Raw genomic sequence first — 20,540 nt, 5'->3', positions numbered from 1 at the left:
AGCTATAACCCAACTGTAGTAAACATTTACTCACCCAACACAGCAGCACCTAAGTGTGTAAAGCAAGTCTAATGGACATAAAGGGAGATAGCAATAGAAATACAGTCATAGTTGGGGATTTTAACACCCCCTTGACTTCAATGGGTAGATCTTGCAGGCGGAAAATCAAAGAGGAGACAGGCCTTAGATGACACACTAGATCAAGTGGATTCAATTGATGATATCTTAAAAGCATTTCACCCAAAGCAGCAAAATATACATACTTTTCAAGTGCACATGGAACGTTTTCTAGGATAGACCATGTTAGGACACAAAACAAGCCTCAATACATTTAAGAACATTGAAATCATATCAAGAATCTTCTCTCACCAAAATGCTGTGGATTTATTTGATGTTTTGTAACAGCTGATGTTATGCAGTTTTGACAAGAACACCACAAAAATTGTTATGCCCGTCTCAGTGCATCAGTTCAGGAGGTGGATGTTGTTATTCTGTTTTATTCCTGATAATGTTATGATGGTTTCTCCTGGTATTGAATAATGCTAGGTAATAAATACCCTTGTGGTTTTTTCCTTAATACAGGAATATGTTCTTTAATACAGGAGCTCTTTGGAAGTATGTTTAATTTCCAAATATTTGGAGATTTTCCAAATAACTTTTTATTCATAATTTTGAATAGTTCTGTTGTGTCATTAATTATGCCCATATGATTTCAGTTCTTTTAAAATTACTCTTTTATGGCCCAATGTGTAGTTTGTTAGATAATATTTTTATATTTACTTGAATAGGTGTATTTATACTCTGGTTGGATGTAATGTTTTTTAAAATTTCAGGTTAAATTGATTGATTGTGTTAGTAAAGTCTTTTATATCCTAACTGATTTGCTGTCTCTTCTCTATCAGTTTCTGAGATAGGAGTATTGATATCTCCAACCATATTTGTAAAATTGTTTACTTACACTTTCAGTTCTGTCTCTATTTGCTTTGTGTATTTTGGTGCAATTTAATTAAGTTCAGATATATTATGACTTTTTGACAAATAGTTCAGTAGTGTTTGTATGATATATATTTTTTCTTTTGGTATGTCATTTTTTTAAATAACTAGATCTAATTCTTATATTGTATAATTGAGCCATTTAAGGCATACAGTTCAGTGGTTTTTTAGTATATTCACTAAGTTGTGGGACCATCATCACAATCAACTTTAGAACATTATCATCACCTCAAAAAATATCCCATACTCATTATCAGTCCATACTCATTTCTCCACAATCCTCTCATTTCCAACTATAGGCGGTCTGGTTTCTGTGGATTTTAAAGTTGTAGGTATTTCATATAAATGGAATCAAATGATATGAGGTTTTTTGTAACTGACTTCTTAGACTTATTATGTTTTCAAAGTTTATCCAAGTTTGTAGCATATATCAATAGCCCATTCCTTTTTAGAACTAAATAACATTTCATTGTATGGATATTTGTTTATTCCTTTGTTGATGGATCTTTGGATTTTGTTGTGTATATATTTCCATCTCTTGGGTATGCAGGAGTAGAATTACTGGGTCACAGGATAACCCTATGTTTAACCTTTTGACTAACTGCCAGACTGTTTTCTAAGTGGCACCATTTTACAATCAATCCCACCAGCAATAAAGAGGGTTCCAATTTCTCCACATCTTCATCAACACTTATTATCCAAGTAGATATAAACTGGTATCTTATTCGACAGACTGTCTGTCTCTGACCACATTTTAGATCTGCTTCTCTGAGCCCTCTTTTGCACTGGGTTTCCTGCTTGGGCACCTTTCTTGGCCTACCTAAGTCAGTTTTAGCAAAGAGTCCTGCTAAGTCATTCCCTACCTTATCCTTGTTATCTGACTAGGTTCTTCATCTTCCACCTTTGATGTATACATACGTAGCCTACTTGATGTCTCCTCTTAGTATCGTCCAGTGATCCCCTCACTATGTTGGCTGTAAATCCCCATTCGTCTCTGCATTCAGAGTTGAACACACTTTTCTCTCCTGTTGCAATAGCCGTGATCCCTATTGCAGTAGTCTTGAATAAAGTTTTCTGTATCATTTTGCAAGTGTCAGAATAGTTTTTCTTTAATACATTGTGGTTTTGACTTCCATATCCTAGTATGTATTTTTAAAGTGGTTTTATTTGTAGACAGTGTGTAATTGTCTTGCTTTTTTAATCAGTCTAACAATCTCTGCCTTTTATTTGGGGTATTTGACCATTTATATTTGATGTTAATTACTCATATAGTTGGGTGAAAGCCTATCATCTTGATAGTATTATTCAGTTAGTCCTATAGTCTTTGTTTCTTTTTTTTCTCTTTTCATGCCTTCTTTTGATTTGATTAATGTGTGAATGTGTGTTTATTTTTGTATTCCATTTATCGCCTCATCATTTTTTAAGTGGTTGATCTAGACTTTGTAATATACATACTTTATGTATGTATATTACATACTTCCTCTTCTAATAGTCTACATCTTCCTTTTCTAATAGTCTACTTTCAAATAATATTAGACAAATTTAGGTATAAAGTCTACTTTCAAATAATATTAGACCAATTTAGGTATAAAGTAAGAATCATACAACAATATCTTTTTATGTCCCCTTTCATCTTTTATGCTGTTTTTGTCATGCATTTTACTTCTACCAGTGTTATAGTCTCCACAATACATTAATGTTACATTTACTTTGAATAGTTAATATATTTTATAAATGTGCCATGACTATGTTCATTCTTTTTCTCCTCAATTTTATTAGCTATAATTGACATATAACACTATATTAGTTTAAGGTATACAGCATAATGATTTGATGTATGTATGTATTGTGAAATGATTACCATAATAAGTTATAGTTAACATCCATCACCTTACATAATTTCTTTATGTCATAAGACCTTGTAAGAGTTACTCTGTTAGCAACTTTCAAATACACAGCCCAGTATTACTAACTGTAGTCACCAGTACAAACTTCTAACTGAAAATTTGTGCCTTTTGACCACCTTCACCCATTTTCACTCTCTGGCAACTACCAATCTGTTTCTTTATCAATGAGTTTGGGTTTTTTTAGATTCTACAAAGAAGTGAGGTCATACAATATTTGTATCTCTCTGACTTATTTCACTTAGCATAATGCCCTCAAAGTCTATCCATGTCATCCCAAATGGCAGGATTTCCTTCCTTCTGTGGATAAATAATACTTCATTGTCCCTTTGCAACAGCATGGATGGAATTGGGGAAGCATTATGCTAAGCGAAATAAGCCAGGTGGTGAAAGACAAATATCATACAATCTTACCTTTAACAGGAACCTAATCAACAAAACAAACAAACAAGCAAAATATAACCAAAGACACTGAAATAGATAACAGGCTGATAGTGACCAGAGGGGAGAGGGGAGGGAATTTCAGGAGAAAAGGGGAAGGGTTTACAGGAACAACTATGGAGGACACATGGACAAAAAAGCAAGGGGGGCTGGAAACAGGAGGGAGATGACGAGGGCTGCGGGGGTGGGTTGGGATGGGAGTAAAAGGCAGAAAACTGTACCTGGACAACAATTAAAATAAGAAAGATTTCATCGTGTGTATATATGCCACATTTTCCTTATCCATTCATCCATCAATGGACACTTAGGTTGTTTCTATGCCTTTACTATTGTACATAATGCTACAGTGAACCTAGTGATACATATATCTTTTCAAGTTGGTGATTTTATTTCCTTTGGATATAAAACCAGAAGTGGAATTACTGGATCATTTGGTAGTTCTATTTTTTAATTTTTCAGGAATCTCCATACTGTATCAGATTACATTCTCACTAAGAGTGTACAGGGAAGGATTCACTACATTTTTGCCACCACTTATTTCTTGTCTTTTTATTTTATTTAAATTTAATTTTTTTAAGTTATTGATTTTAGAGAGGAGAGGAGGAAGAGAGAAATAACTGGTTTTTTTGTTCTACTTATTTGTGCATTTAGTGGTTGATTTTTTTATGTGCCCTGACCAGGAGTTGAACCTGCAACCTTGGCATATTGGGATGATGCTCTAACCAACTGAACTTACCCCACCAAGGCTTCTGGTCTTTTTTATAATAGCCATTCTAACAGGTGTGAGGTGATATATCATTGTGATTTTTATTTGCATTTCCCTGAAGATTAGTGATGAGCACCTTTCACGTACCTGTTGACCATTTGCATGTCTTATTTGGAAAATTGTCTATTTAGTCCCCCTGCCCATATTTTAATCAGATTGCTTTTTTTTTTCCATTAGATGAGTCCTTTATATTTTTGGATATTAACCTCTTATCAGATATATCATTTGAAAATATTTTCTCTCATTTGTAGATTGCCTTTTCAGTTTTTCTATGGCTTCCTTTACTGTGCAGAAGCTCTTTAGTTTGATATAGTCCCACTTGCTTATTTTTCCTTTTCTTGCCTTTGTTTTGGTTGTCAGATCCAAAAACAACATTATCAATACCAACATCAGCAAGCTCACCACCTTTTTTTATTCTAGCAGTTTTATGGTTTCAGGTTTTACATTCAAGTCCTCAATTAATTTTGAGTTGATTTTTGTGTATAGTGTAACAAAGGGGTCCCGTTTTACTCTTTTGCATGTGGGTGTTTGCTTTTTTAAACACCATTTATTGAAGAAACTATCCTTTATTATATATTGTTGACTCCTTTGTCATAAATTAATTGAACATATATGTGGGGATTTATCTCTGAGCTCTTTTTTCTGTTCCATGGATTTATGTCTGTTTTTATGCAAATACTGTGCTGTTTTGATTACTGTAGCTTTGTAATATTGTTTGAATTCAGAAAATGTGATGCCTCCAACTACGTTTTTCTTTCTCAACATTGCTTTGGTTCTTCTGGATCTTTTGTGGTTCCCCATAGATATTAGGGCTGTGAAAAATACCTTTGGAATTTTAATAGGAATTGAACTGAATCTATAGATTGCTTTGGATACTGTGGACATTTTAACAATATTATTTCTTTCCATTAATTAGCACAAATATCTTCCATTTATTTGTGTCTTTAGGTTTTTTTTATCATTATTTTACAGTTTTCAGTGTACAAGTCTTTCACTTCCCTAGTTCTTAGGTATTTTATTCTTGTGTAATTATAATTGGGGTTGTTTTCTTAATTTTTCTGATAGTTTATTATTATAAACTTTTTGTTGTGTTTCTGTGTTTTACAAACACAACTGAATATTGTATATTGACTTCAAATCCTGAACTTTACTGAATTTACTGATTGGTTCTAAAAGGTTTTTGGTAGAGCCTTTAGAGTTTTCTGTATATAATATATAACTTGCAAATAAAGAGTGTTTTACTTCATTTTTAATTCAAATACCTTTTATTTATTTTTCTTGCCTAATTGCTTCAGCTAGGACTTTCAGTAATATGTTGAATAAAAGTGGCGAGAATTGACATCCTTGTCTTGTTCCTAATATTAAAGGAAAAACTTTCAACTTTTTGTTGATGATTGTGGTAATAGCTGTAAGCTTGTCAAATATAGCCTTTAATATGTTTAGGTACATTTTCTCTATATCCAATATGAGTATTTTTATCATGAGTGGATGTTGATTTTTATTAAATGCTCTTTCTACATCTGTTAAGATGATGCTATGACTTTTTATCCCTCATTTTTGTTAATGTGGTTTATCATGTTGATTGATTTGTGGACATTGAACCATCCTTGCATCCCTGGAATAAATCCCACTTGGTTATTGTGTATGATTCTTTTAATTTATGAAATGTGATTTGCTGATATTTTGTTGATGATGTTTGTATCTATATCCTATTATTCTTAATGTCTTCTCTTTTTTAATGAATTTATTAATGTAGTATATGTAGTGACTTCTTTCATGTTACTTTATCTTTCCTCTGAAGTGTATTGTGTTATTTTATGAAGTCCATCCTGTTTTGAACAATAAAAAAGCCATCTTTATAAATATGTTTCAGTAATTAGATGGCTTCTTGGGGTGTTCTTCTGTTACCTTTTTATTTATTCACTTTTTATGTATTATATAGTCCCCAGTTTAAATATAAATGTAATCCTTTATTTTTATTATTATAGAATTAATTAGAATAGAATGAATCATTTTACAAATTAACTTCAGATTAATTTATTTTAAAAAGTATAAATAATGGATAAATATTTTCAAGCTCTGTATTTTTAGATCATCATCCTGTATCTACTTTTTTATATGTATTTTATTGCTGTATCTAGTTTTATAATGATTCTGAGTCATTCATTAAATCACTGCAGCTAAGACAACTTTAGCATTGATTTTTATACTGCTAGTCATTGAAATGGTAGTTACTGGCAATTGTCTCTTTAGGACCTATCTTTAGGTCCAACCATTCTCTTTAGGACCTATCAATTTGCAGGACTCTTTGGTTTCAAAGGTATTATCACCTACTACATTGAGTCACCCTTTTATAGCAATGGAAAACATTGTGCTGTGGATACTAAGTCATTGGAATCCTGCTGGTCTCAAATTTCTAATTTTCCCTTGCATGGTCACATGTCTATTTCATAGGAAAAGGTTAACATAGAAGGCCTGAGACTGCAGTCCTTAAAAAGGCCTACTTGCATAGTTAGCTCATGCCTGACACCTATGAACCAGGATTCCAAGATAATTTTCACCATTCCCTAACTAATAAGCATAGTTTATGGTGCCTAGATTATTTGGGCAATCAGAATTACTGAAGTTTTTTCCTTTTGGGAGTCTGGAATTTTAATATGTCTTAGGCAGAAAACAAACCATGACTGATGTCCAATAAAAACTCTGGACACTAACCATCTAATAAACTTCTTTTGTAGACAACATTTCACATGGGTTGTCAATTTGTCGCTAGACAAATTAAGTCTGTACTGTGTGACTCCACTGGGAAAGGACCCTAGCAAGCTTACATCTGGCTTCCTCTAGACTTTAACCCATGTGCCTACTCCCTTTGCTGATTTTGCTTTTTATCCTTCTACTGTAATAAATATTCACTGTGAGTAAAACTGCATGGTGAACCCCATGCTTCCTAGCAAATTGCCAAATTCAGGGGAGATCTTGGAGGTCCCAACACAGGTACAGGGGCTTTTGGTTAGATTATTTTGTGAATTCTTAGAAAATAAATATATAACAAGAATTATTTATTATGTCTGTATTTTTATAAGAAATTAATAATGACATTAAATTTACCTTTCTTTTACTTTAGAGAGGTAACTGAAATTCGCGAAGCCACCAGAAAATCAGTTCCTCATAATTCCGTAGAAAGTGCTGAGTATATCAAAGTCATAACAGGTTTACTAAATGCAAAAGACTTTCGTGATCGTATTAATGGGATTAAGCAACTTTTATCGGATACTGAAAACAATCAAGAGCTTGTTGTTGGAAACATTGTAAAGGTAAGGACATCAAAATTAATTTTCATTTTCAGTCTGTGGCTAATAGAGTGTATTAGTATAAAAAGTTGCCCTAAATCTCAGTACTTTATATATTATTTTAAAATGTTAAAATAACCTTAGTGAAAAGAATAGATTAAATTTTTCTGTTTCGAAAGCATTTGAGAACCAGTCAAAGTAACTAACTAGTGAACAGTGAGTAATAAGATAGCTGCTTATTTGTATGAATCTTCCCATTAGATGTTAACTCCTTGAAAGCTCTTGAAACCTGACGTTCAGTAAGTATATATTGAGTGAATCAATAACTATTTTAAAAACCAGAGACTTGATATTACTGTAGGATGTATATATTTAAGAGACAACATTACTCTAGAATATAGATATTAAAGTTTTTATACGGAGGTTAAACATAAATATACCAATTTGTATACCTACTTTTAGGAAAACAAGCAACAAGAGAGAGTAATAAATGTTAAATTCCATTTTTAATTTTATTATGTGCATTAAATTCAGCAAATATACTATACCTAACTACTCTTAATTCTAGAGGTGTTGTCTTATTAATTTTAAGAAGAAAAGTACCACAACACCATATCATGGGAACCAGAAATTTACATATTTTGATTTTGTTGAGTAAAAATAAATCTCTTAGGAAGACAGTTCTTAACATGAAAAAATTCACATATTTTAAAATATATATTTATATATCAGGAATTATTGTCTCAGACTCACAGAGTAGCTCTTCACTCACCTAATGTGACTTGAGAATTACCTAGCATTCACTGTATTGTATCTTTAATTTATGAAAGTTAAGAATTCTGAAGAGCAAGGAAGAATTGTTAAAGTAATGAGGTTAAGAGGTAATAATAAAATTTAACTCTAAAATTTCACCTAAAGTTCTCATAAGAAACTTAAATGAAATCTCTTCAGTAAAACTTACATGTCTACTTTTGCTATAAATAGATAAAAATAGAAATATCTCTTAAGTCCTTAAGGTCAGCTAAGCTAACCTGTACTGTTTAGAAAACATCATTTTTATCACATCTATAGTAAATCAGTCATGAGCTTACTGAGTCAAATTTCTCAACTTTAATTTATTAGGATGTCTTTTGTGGTGGTTTTTGAGTTCTTCCCTCTTTGCTATAAGAATATTCAACACTAAGATTTATCATTCACATTTTTATGAAATTTCTGTTTTCTAAATTCAGGTTAAATAAGGTATGTGTATGTGTGTTTAAACAGTATGCTAAAGTAGAAACCATGAAATACCAAAAGAAATTTAAATACAATAGTTCAGAGTATTACTTAACTTTAAATAATTTACCATTTTATTTTCAGATTTTTGATGCTTTTAAATCTCGACTTCATGATTCTAATAGCAAAGTAAATCTGGTTGCTTTGGAAACAATGCACAAAATGATTCCTTTACTTAGAGACAATTTATCTCCTATAATCAACATGCTAATTCCAGCAATAGTCGATAACAATCTGAATTCCAAGAATCCAGGCATCTATGCTGCTGCCACAAATGTTGTTCAGGCACTGAGTCAGCATGTAGGTAAGAGATCTTATTTTGGCACTCTAGTTACTTGGACTTCACTTTTGTACTTTCTTATTTATTTTTTATAATGCTGAAATCCTAACAATTCAATTTTTATTATTTAATGTTACCATAAAGTGTCTTCATTTACTTAGTATATTTTAAATTACTTTTAGTGATTAAATGTTACCCTATTAAATTGACTTTCTCTCCTTTTATCTTAGACTTTTCAGTTTTTTTCCTACCTCAACCACACGTTATACAAAATTAATTCAAAATGTAACATATATTTAAATGAAAAACTTAGCTATAAAACTTTTAGAAAATAATATAGGAGAAAATTCTCAGGACTGTAGGGCTTAGTGAAGAATTGTTAGCAGGATACTGAAAGCATGATCCATAAAAGTTGATAGATGGGACTTCATCAATATTAAGAACATTTGCTCTGCATAATACCCTGGTAAGTGGATAAAAATATAAACTACAGATTGGGACAAAATACTTGCAAACCACGTATGTGACAAAGAACTTATATCTAGAATATAGAAATAACTCTCAAAACTCAATAGTTAAGAAAAAATGAACTGTCCAATTTGAAAATGTGCCAAAGACATGAAAAAACTTTTTACCAAAGAGTATATATGGATGGTAAATAAACACACGAAAAGATGTTCAACATCACTAGTCATTAGGGAAATGTAAATGCAAATTAAGACCATGATCATTATATAAGTATCCTAGGGCTGCTATAACAACTACAGACTGAATGGCTTCAAAACAACAGATGTTTCCTTCTCGTGGTTCTGGAGCATGGGAAGTCCAAGATTAAGGTGTTGGCAGATTCTGTGGGGTTCTATGCCTGGTGAGAACCCACAATCTGGTTTCATGGATAGCTATCTTCTGGCTGTTTAATTGCATGACGGAAGGGGACGGGAGCTCTCTGGGCTTTTTTATAAGGGGACTAATCCCATTCCTGAGGGCTCCCCCCTCATGACTTGAATCACTTCCCAAAGGCCCACGTTTAAATACCATTACACTGGGGATTGGATTTCAGCATATGTATTTTGAGGGGGTTCACAAACATTTACTCTATAACAAGTATTAAGACAACTGAAATAAAAAGTAGTGAAACACAAAATGCTTACAAGGTTTCAGGGAAACTGAATGTCTTGTACATTGCTGGTAAACAATGTGAGTAAAATGTTATGGTTACTCCAGAAAATAGTTTTTCTGTTTCTTAAAAAAACTAAACATGCACTTAACATATAACCTACCAACTACACTACTAAGCATTTATCTCATATAAGTGAAAACTTATGTCCATGAAGTAACCTGTAGATTATTGCTCATAGTAGCTTATCTGTAATAGCCAACTGTAAAAACCTACATGTAATTGAGTAGGTTAATGGTGAAACAAACTGTAATACTTCTATATCATAGAATACTTGTTTAGCAGTAAAAAGGAATGAACTGTCGTTAACACACAGCACAATTTGGATGGATCTCAAGGGCATTATGCCAAGTGAAAAAAGCCAGTCCTGAAGGGTCACATGCTATAGGATTTCAATTTTGTAGCCTTCTCAAAAGGATAAAATTACAAAGATGTAAATAGATTAGTGATTGTCAGGGTTTAGGGGCAGTTAAAGAAGATGGACCGAATGGAACTATAAAGAGGTAGCATTAGGGAGATCTTTGTAGTGATAAAATAGTTCTGTATCTTAATTGCAGTGATGGTTACACAAATCTACATGTGATAAAATGACATAGAACTAAGTACATATATTGTATCAATGAATGTTAGAGTCCTTGTTTTGATATTGTGCTATACAAGTATCCCCTGATACCCAAAAGTACAGTATCCCTCTGAAACCATTCAAAATCCAAAATGGTCTAAATTGAAAAAGCAGCTACCTTAGGAGACATTTTTCTCATGGATTCACAAAGTAAACCAAGGTAAAGCACAGATACACGCTTCAAATCTATGGCAACTTGATGTTGAGATACTACTTGTAGTTGCTGGGGAAGGTGGTTCCACTCCACCAATATGGAGTCAGTGGGGTGCATACTGCTTTTGTATTGGCTCACTACAAACAAATGCTGAATGTTTTTTCACCTTTTTTTTTTTCATAAAAGTGAAAATCATCTTGGGATTTCTTTTGGTTAGCAAAACCAGGTACTAATATAAGTTGCTCATAAAAGTAGGGTGACATAAAGTGGACTTATAAAAATCAGGGGAAAGAGATCCAAGAAGGCGGAAGAAAGTAGAAGCTACATTAACCTTCTCCAAGACCCAATCTGGAATTACAACTAAGTTGCAGAGTAATCATCCTAAATAACTAACTGAACATTAGCTGGAGAGAAGCTTTATAACCAAGGACAGACAGAAGACCCCCTTCACCACAATGAGACTGGTAGGGAGTATGGAGGAGGTGGAGGGCAGGCTGGGTTCCCAAAGGTGACAGCTGAAATTCTGGAATTTTTTTCAGGAATATTTCAGTGGCAGGGAGGGTTCCCTTGAGAAGTGTGGGGTCTAAACATTAAGCGGGCTCCCAATCCTACAGCACCAGAGCCAGAAAGGAACCCAGATAACATCTAATGGTGAAAAGCAGCAGAGTTTCTGTCTGCCAGGAAGAGATGGTTGGAAATGCTGAGAGCTTCTTAAAGGGCCAGTGCACAAAATTTCATTTGCAAACACCCTGAGCTCAGGGAGAAGGTAGGTAGAGTGGACTAGAGATGCTTGAGGAGAATTTGGGGCTGGTGGCTCTGGGGAGAGAACTGAAGGAACAGCTGCTAGGATTCCTGTGCTGAGTCATGTTCCATCCTACTTAAGCCATCTTTCTCAGGCAGAGCACTGGTCTTAAGTATCATTAGCCAGAGGGGAACCAACCATGACTGCAGGAATTAATCTGCCCTACCCTGTGGAGCTTAAGCTGGGCTGCTGATTACAGCTAACTGCTATATCGCAAAAAGTTTAATATCTAAGGAGAAAAATAGAAAAAGCAGCCAAAATGGGAAGACAAAGAAACAGGCCCCAATTGAAAGAACAAGAGAATTCTCCAGAACTAGATGAAATGGAAGCAAACAAATTATCAGAGAGTTTAGAGTAATGATTGCTAGGATACTCAACAGCTTGAAAAAAGACATAGAAACCATAAAAAATGTCCAGTCAGAAATAAAGAATGCAGTAACTGAAATAAATAATACACTGGAAGGAATAAACAGTAGGTTAGATAAGGCAGAGGATAGAATTAGTGTTTTGAAAGATAAGGCAGCAAAAACATGCAGGCAGAGCAACAAAAAGAAAAAAAAAATTTAAATGAGAGCTTAGGAAATATTTTGGACAACATGAAACGTAACAACATTTGCATCATGGGAGTACCTGCAGGAGAAGAGAGTAAGCAAGGCATCAAGAACCTATATGAAGAAATACTGACTGAAAACTTCCCTAATCAGGTGAAGGAAAAGACACACAAGTCCAGGAAACTCAGAGTCCTGAACAAGTTGGACCCAAAGAGGCCCACACCAAGACATACCACAATTGAAATGACAAGGCTCAAAGATAAGAGAGAATCCCAAAAGCCCCAAGAAAAAAGGAGGTAGTTACCTACAGTGGAGCACCAGTTGGACTGTCACCTGATTTCTCAAGAAAAACATTACAAGCCTGAAGGGAGTGGTGTGAAATGGTGTAGGTGATGAAAACCAAGGACCTACATCCAAGGCTACTTTACCCAGCAAGGCTATCATTTAAAATCAAAGAGAAATAAGAAGCTCCCTAGACAAGAAAAAGCTAAAGGAGTTTACTAACCCCAAACTAGTACTGCAACAAATGTTAAAGGGCTTGCTTTAAGAAAAAGAACAAGGAAAAGGGAGGAAAAAGAAAACAAAACAGGAAAACAGTGTAATAACAAAATAGCACTAAATAGGTATCTATTAATAATTACCTTAGATGCAAATGGCTTAAGTGGGCCAACCAAAAGACCTAGGGTAGCTGAATGGATAAGAAAATAAGACCCATATATTGCTGCTTCCAAGAGACTCATCTCAGATTGAAAGATGCACACAAACCAAACCAGAAGTAAAGGAACTTGAAAACACTATTTCATGCAAATGGAAGGGGGGGGGGAAAGCTGGGGTAGCAATGCTTATATCACACAAAACAGACTTTTAAAACCAAAGCAATAATAAGAGAGAAAGAAGTTCACTGCATAATGATAAAGGGAACAATCAAACAAGGAGCTATAACCCAACTGTAGTAAACATTTACTCACCCAACACAGCAGCACCTAAGTGTGTAAAGCAAGTCTAATGGACATAAAGGGAGATAGCAATAGAAATACAGTCATAGTTGGGGATTTTAACACCCTCTTGACTTCAATGGGTAGATCTTGCAGGCAGAAAATCAAAGAGGAGACAGGAGCCTTAGATGACACACTAGATCAAGAGGATTTAATTGATGATATCTTAAAAGCATTTCACCCAAAGCAGCAAAATATACATACTTTTCAAGTACACATGGAATGTTTTCTAGGATAGACCATGTTAGGACACAAAACAAGCCTCAATACATTTAAGAAGGTTGAAATTATATGAGGCACCTTCTCTGACCACTGTGCTATGAAACTAGAAATCAATTCACAAGAAGAACATTGAAAATCATGCAAAGATATTATGGAAGCTAAATGATATGTTGTTACACAATGAATGGATCAACAATAAGATAAAAAAATGAAAAGACACTTTGAAACAAATGTAAATGTGAACAAAACCAAAAATGTGTGGAATGCTGAAAAGCAATTTTAAGAGGGAGATTCATAGCATTACAGTCTTACCTCAAAACAAACAAATAAACAAGGAAAAGCTCAGTCTAACTTCATATTTACACAAACTTGAAGAACAACAAATAAAGCCCAAAGTGAGTAGAATTAAGGAAATAATGAAGATCACAGCAGTAATAAATGAAAAAGAGTCTAATAAAACAATATAAAAGATCAGTTAACCCAAGAGATGGTTCTTTGAAAAAATAAAACAAGGTTGACAAACCTTTAATCAGACTCACTGAGATAAAAAGAGAAAGGACCCACATAAATAAAATCAGAATGATAGAAGAGAAATAACAACATATGAAAGAAATACAAAGGGTTGTAAGAAAATACTATGAACCAATCATATGCCAACAAACTGGACAATCAGGATGAAAGGGATAAATTCCTAGAAGCATTGTCTTCCAAGACTAAATCAAGAAAAAAAAATCTGCATAGGCAGATTATACCTAGTGAGATTGAAGCTGTAATAAAAATATGCCACCAAACAAAAGTTCTGGACCAGATGGCCTCACAGGTTGATTTTACCAAAAATTCCAAGATCTAACACTTCTCCTTCTCAAACTATTTCATAAAATTCAAGAGGAGGGTAGGCTCCCAAACTCATTTTATGAGGCCAGAATTATCTTAATTCCAAAATCAGATAAATACACTACAAAGCAAGTATAGGCCAATATCCTTTATAAACATATTCTAAAATCCTAAACAAAATATTAGCAAGCCAAATACAGCCATGAATCAAAAAGGTCCTGTACTATGGTCAAGTGGGATTTACTCCAGGAATGCAAGGTTGGTACAACATTCACAAATCAATAAATGTGATTCACCACATAAACAGAATGAAGGATAAAAACCATATGATCATATCAAGAGATGCAAAAAAAAGTATTTGATAAAAACCTAGCACCCATTTATGATCAAAACGTACAGCAAAATGGGAATAGAGGGAACATACTTAAGCAAATATATATGAGAAAGTGACTGCTGGCATCATACTCAATGGGCAGAAACTACATATGTTCCCCTTAAGATTGGGAACAAGACAGGCATGTCATCTCATTTTCAACATAGTGCTGGAAGTCCTAGCCTCAGTAATCAGACAAGAAAAAGAAATAAAAGGCTTCCAAATTGGAAAGGAAAAAGTAAAATTGTCATTATTTGCAGATGACTTGCTGGTGTACATAGAGAATCCCAAAGTTTCCACCAAGCATTATTAGAACTGATAAATGAGTTCAGCAAAATAGCAGGATACAAAGTTAATATTGAGAAATAACTTGCATTTTTATATGCCAGTAACAAACCAGCAGAAAGGAAGTTAAGGAAACAATCCCATTCACAGTTGCTACACAAGGAATGAAATACCTAGGAATTAACCTAACCAACGATATAAAAGACCTGTACTCAGAAAATTACAAGACACTGAAGAAAGAAATAGAAAATGGAAACAAATGGAAGCACATACCATGCTCATGGATAAGAAGAATTAACGTCATTAAAACATCCATACTACCCAAAGCAATTGATGGATTCTTTGCAATTCCTATTAAGATTCCAGTGATATATTTCACAGAACTAGCATGAATATTTGAAAAATTTATGTAGAACCACAAAAGGGTCTGTGTGGTAGCAGGAATCATAAGATTCCTGGAGTTGGAGGAATTATGCTACCTAATAGTTGGAGGAATTTTGCTAATACAAAACTGTACTTAATGCTATAGTAATCAAAACAGCATGGTACTGGCATAAAAGCTGACACATAGAGCAATGGAACAGAATAGAGAGCCCAGAAATCAACCTACACCTTTATAGTCGATTATTATTAAACACAGGAAGCAAGCACATACAAAGGACTAAAGATAGTTTATCCATTAAATGGTTTTGGGGGAATTGGAGAGGTATATGCAGAAAACTGAAACTAGACCACCTTTGTACACCACACAAAAGAATAAACTCAAATGGATCAAAAACTTAAATATTCTACCCCAAACCATAAAAATTGTAGAAAATATAGGCAGCAAAATCTTGGACATTGCTGGTAGCAGTATTTTATCGGATGTATTTGTCCAAAGAATGAACAAACAAATGGGACTACATCAAAGTAAAAAATTTTTACACAACAAAGGAAATCAACTAAATAAAAACACAAACCACAGAATAGGAGAACATATTTGCTGATATATCTGATTAGAGGGTAACATCTGAAATTTATAAAATAGAAAAGTCGACACCGAAAAACCCCACAACCCACATAAAAAATTTGGCAAAGGATCTGAATAGACACCTCTCCAAAGAGGACATACAGATGACCAATAGACATCTGAAAACATGCTCAACGTCATTAATCTTCAAGGAAATACAAATTAAAACCACAATGAGATACCATCTCACATCTGTCAGAATTGCTGTCATCAATAAATCAAGAAACAAGTGCTGGGAAGGATGTGGAGAAAAAGGAACCCTTTTGCATTGCTGGTGAAATGCAGACTGGTGCAGCCCCTGTGGAAAGCAGTATGGAGATCCATCAAAAAATTAAAAGTCGATCCATCTTTTGACCCAGCAATCCCATCTCTGGGAATATATCTGAAAAAATCCAAACCATTAATTTCAAAGAACATAGGAACCCTCATGTTCTTTGGAGCATTATTTACAATTGCCAAGATTTGGAAGCAGCCCACATGTTCTCCGGTAGATGAGTGGATAAACCAACTATGGTACATTTACTCAATGGTACATTACTTGGCCTTAAGAAAGAAGAAAAATTTCCCCTTTGCGACAGTATAGATTGACCTGAAGAACATTATATTAAGTAAAATAAGCCAGTCAGAGAAAGACCATGTGACTTCACTCATATGTGGAATCTAATGAACAAACTGATCTAACAAGCAAAATAGAGACAGACTCATAGATGGAGAGCAAGGTGACAGTTAATGGTGGTTTGGAAGTGAAGGTGTGGAAGGATTGAGCAAAATGGAAAAAGGACTCATGGACATGCACAACAGTGTGGGGGTTGCTGGAGGGTGGAGGCCATAAGAGGACTAAATGATAATGGAAAAAAGTACAATAAAGAGTAAGATCAAAGTAGAGGGCACCTATAATTTTGTAAGATGTTACCCTTGGGTGAAAGACATCCAAGGCCTCTCTGTACTGTGTTTTCATCTTCCTGTGAATCTGTAATCATTTCAAAATAAAAATTTTGGCAAAATCAGTAAAGATAAAAACTAACTCCAAAAGCAATCATATTTTTGTTTTTTGAAAAACCTATATAGTACCATTTACAATAAGATGCCTAGAAGATAAACAATTCTTTATGTATGAGGTCTGTCCAGAAGTATCCAGCTATGTAATATGAAAAATAAACACATTTATTGAAGAAGATACAAGAAACATTGTACATAGGTCAATGACACCTCAGTCTCCTGCATGGTAGGCACCTTGGTAACTCACAGCTCTCCTAATCATCATCAGCTGCCCTGTGGTATTTTACTGAAACTCATTGATGGTCTGAAATCTCTTCCCTTTCGAAGGTGATTTTAGTTTTTGGAAAAACCAGAAGTCACAGGGTGCCAAATCTGTGCTGATGGTGGGCTGAGTTACCTGCATGATTTGATGTTTCACCAAAAAACTGCATGAGATGTGATGTATGAGCAGGTGCATTGTCATAATGAAGCTGCCCATAGCTGCAGCCTTCTGAACTATCCAAATAGTTTTCACAGAGGAATGTTCAAGCTTAAGGCAAAATTTGATGCAAATCTGTTGCTCTACCTGCTCATTTTGAATGTGAGGTCATGCTCATTCGATGGCATCTTTCATCACCACTGACTAGTACAGTGAAGTTAATTGTTCACACATGCACATTCCAGCCCACTCTCCTTGGCTGCCAGTTTACATCAATGTTCTGCAATCCACTTTTATTATATTAACAATGGATGTACTTTTTCTGGATGGAGATATATATGTGTGTGTGTATATATACATATATGATAGCTCCTTTGATATTTTGTGTTGTGTTTTTATGTCGCATTTTCTTTAAGAATATTACTCTATTAAGGGTTTTATAAAGAAATTTTTAATAGTGGTGAGCAAGGTGAATTTTAAAATCTTTTTAACACATTTGTAATCATGTGCATATTTTTTTGCTTTCAATGCTATGTAATTGAAAACTAAGATCTCATAACTCTTTAAACATGTCTCTGTGTTCTTTTTGTTTAGACAATTACTTGCTTCTACAGCCATTTTGCACAAAAGCTCAGTTTCTAAATGGAAAAGCAAAACAGGATATGACTGAAAAGCTTGCTGGTAAATATTTTTAAATTTATTTCTAAATAAATATTTTATTAATTAAAGATAAACTGATCAATATTTTAATTTTAGGATAGCTACCAAATTCAATATTATTACTCATGAGGTAGAAATAAATTCTATAGTGATCCACAAGAGGATCTTTTAAGACTTTTATGCCCTGAATTTTCTTTAAAATAATTTTATCCAGTTTTTTTACAGTAAGTGCTTAGTTTTCCTATTAATATAAATAAGCTGGATAAATCAAAATAATTAAAATCAAATATTGGTGTTCACAGAAAACTGCTATTTCAAATGATGTGTTTGATAAAATGGTTCATGGATCAAAAATGTTTATATTTTTAATTAACTGCATTTGGAAAACATTGAGATGTTTGTGGGTTTCATTGCCATCTTTACTGCTTTTGTCTAAACTAATCATATATAAAGTTCTAATACTTGAAGATTTCAATCTTTGGTGTGAAAGTTTCTGGCCTACTTCTTATAGGATGGCTAATATTTTAGAAAAATAGCATTGGGAAGAAGTTTAGTATATAATTAGCAGAACTTGAATTTATTTTTTTAAACCTCATGATTTACCATATTTTTGTATTTCAGATATTGTTATGGAACTCTATCAAAGAAAGCCCCATGCCACAGAACAGAAAGTGTTGGTTGTTTTATGGCATCTCTTAGGGAACATGACAAATAGTGGCTCTCTGCCTGGAGCTGGAGGAAATATACGAATAGCCACAGCTAAATTATCAAAAGCACTTTTTGCACAGATGGGCCAGAATCTGTTAAATCAGGCTGCATCTCAACCGCCACATATTAAAAAGAGTTTAGAGGAATTGCTTAATATGACAATTTGAAATGAATTACGAATCTTTCATGAAATATGGTATGAGAAACAGAACTGTTTACATGATGTTAAATGGAACATTTAAAGTTACATTTTCAGTGCCTGTACTTCTCATTAGTAAGTTAAATTAATGGCTATTTTTATTTGTAGCCTGTAAGAATACATCTCTCCTATATCAAACGCACCACTTGTCCCATCAAACAAAAACCTAAAATAATTAATATACCTTAATACTCATGAAATCTGAGTCACATGAAGTGAATCCAATTTTAGTATTTTTGAGTAAACTCCTGCTCATTTGCACTGTTCTATAGAAATCACAATTTGTTGCCCTGTATGTACAATAAGATTTGTAATTAAAAAATATACTTTTTTATTATGTAATCATGTTCTTCTATGTCTCATTACTCAACTTTATTTTATGAAGTGGAAGAAAAGTCATTGAATTATGTTATCACAAAGTTTTGTGTGCTATTTGAAAAGTATGTATTTCTCATCAGTCTGCTAATATGATTGTGCAGTATTAGCTTGCTATTGATGTTTTGTGTTAATGTGAAACATTTGCTTACCACTTGGGTTTAATCATCTACATAATTGTGAAGCTTAACAAATTATAATAAAGCATGGCGACCAAAGTTTTAGAAAACATTTAAACATTTTAAAAATGCACATTTAAGAAAATGTATTGAATGTAACTTCCCTGTTTTGGGGGCAAACACTAAATTTTATTTCTATATGTCCTGACATTTATAAAGGTGTTATTTTGCTGCCCAGTTGTGTAATTCTCAAAAATAGTGCCAGGTCTTCTATAGCTTTTCTCAGAATTCTTGGGCTATAAGTACTGTATGCATCTTAAAGAAAAGGAATGTTATAAAATAAAAGGATTTATTTCTGTAGATGTGTGAAAGGTGTCCTATTTTTCCAAATCCTGTATATGTTAAAATGGAAAAATATATCAGCATAGAGTATAATATTGACCTATCTCTACTGATCTGGGTTATAGTTCTTGCTTTGTAGGAATGTAGGTATGTGACCTTGGGTGAGTCCCTTGCCAAAGCTAGGCCTCAGTTTTCTCATATCTAAAATATGAGGACTGAACTAGGTGATTTTTAAGGTCCCATCTTGTTCTAAAATTCTATGATTCTATGTCGTAGTTTACTTTATGATCACTTTATTACAATTGTGATCTGTCTTCATTTTCTTTTATTTCTTGTGTCACTAATCAGTTTTTAAATGTGTTTGGGTGCTTTTTAAATTGTGATTTTTTTTATATTAATCTATGACTTCTAAAAATAAAACAAAAAATGAGTTTTTATGTCATTTGCAACTAAGCTGAAAGGAGAGTAAAGACTTGGTTACTTTTTCTATTTAAATGTACTGTTTTATAGTTACAAACATAATTTTAAATACTTGATCTTCTCTTCTAAGTGCATTTTATGTTCCTATAATTTAGATCTAAAGTTGGCACATTTTTTTCTGTAAAGGACCAGAAAGCAAATATTTTTGGCTTTGTAAGCCACAGACATATTGTGGCATATTCTTTATGTTTTTGTTTTTTACAAGTCTTTAAAAATGTGAAAAACATTCTTAGTTCAGCACAAACAAAAACAGGCCTCTGGCCTAGT

At 33.5% G+C, this 20,540-nt stretch overlaps 1 protein-coding gene across 5 annotated transcripts in view; it reads left to right on the top strand.

The window, feature by feature from the left end:
* Positions 1–19,811, top strand: part of TOGARAM1 (TOG array regulator of axonemal microtubules 1) — a 95,174-nt gene extending 75,363 nt beyond the window's left edge. For 4 of the 5 annotated variants that reach the window (XM_053656814.1, XM_053656816.1, XM_037158270.2 and 1 more), the window contains 4 exons: positions 7,229–7,418; positions 8,754–8,973; positions 17,985–18,071; positions 18,672–19,811. In XM_053656814.1, the coding sequence (XP_053512789.1) occupies positions 7,229–7,418; positions 8,754–8,973; positions 17,985–18,071; positions 18,672–18,925 (751 nt within the window). In that variant the 3' untranslated portion in view covers positions 18,926–19,811. The remainder of the gene's footprint in view (positions 1–7,228; positions 7,419–8,753; positions 8,974–17,984; positions 18,072–18,671) is intronic. The other variant, XM_053656815.1, reaches the window with a different exon arrangement.
* The last annotated feature ends 729 nt before the right edge of the window (positions 19,812–20,540 follow it).

Source organism: Artibeus jamaicensis, unplaced genomic scaffold (genome assembly GCF_021234435.1).
Source record: "Artibeus jamaicensis isolate MK-2021 breed Jamaican fruit bat unplaced genomic scaffold, CSHL_Jam_final scaffold_286, whole genome shotgun sequence".
Taxonomy (NCBI): Eukaryota; Metazoa; Chordata; class Mammalia; order Chiroptera; family Phyllostomidae; genus Artibeus; species Artibeus jamaicensis.
The sequence above is the reverse complement of the archived record's forward strand: the minus strand, read 5'-3'. Positions and strand labels throughout refer to the sequence as shown.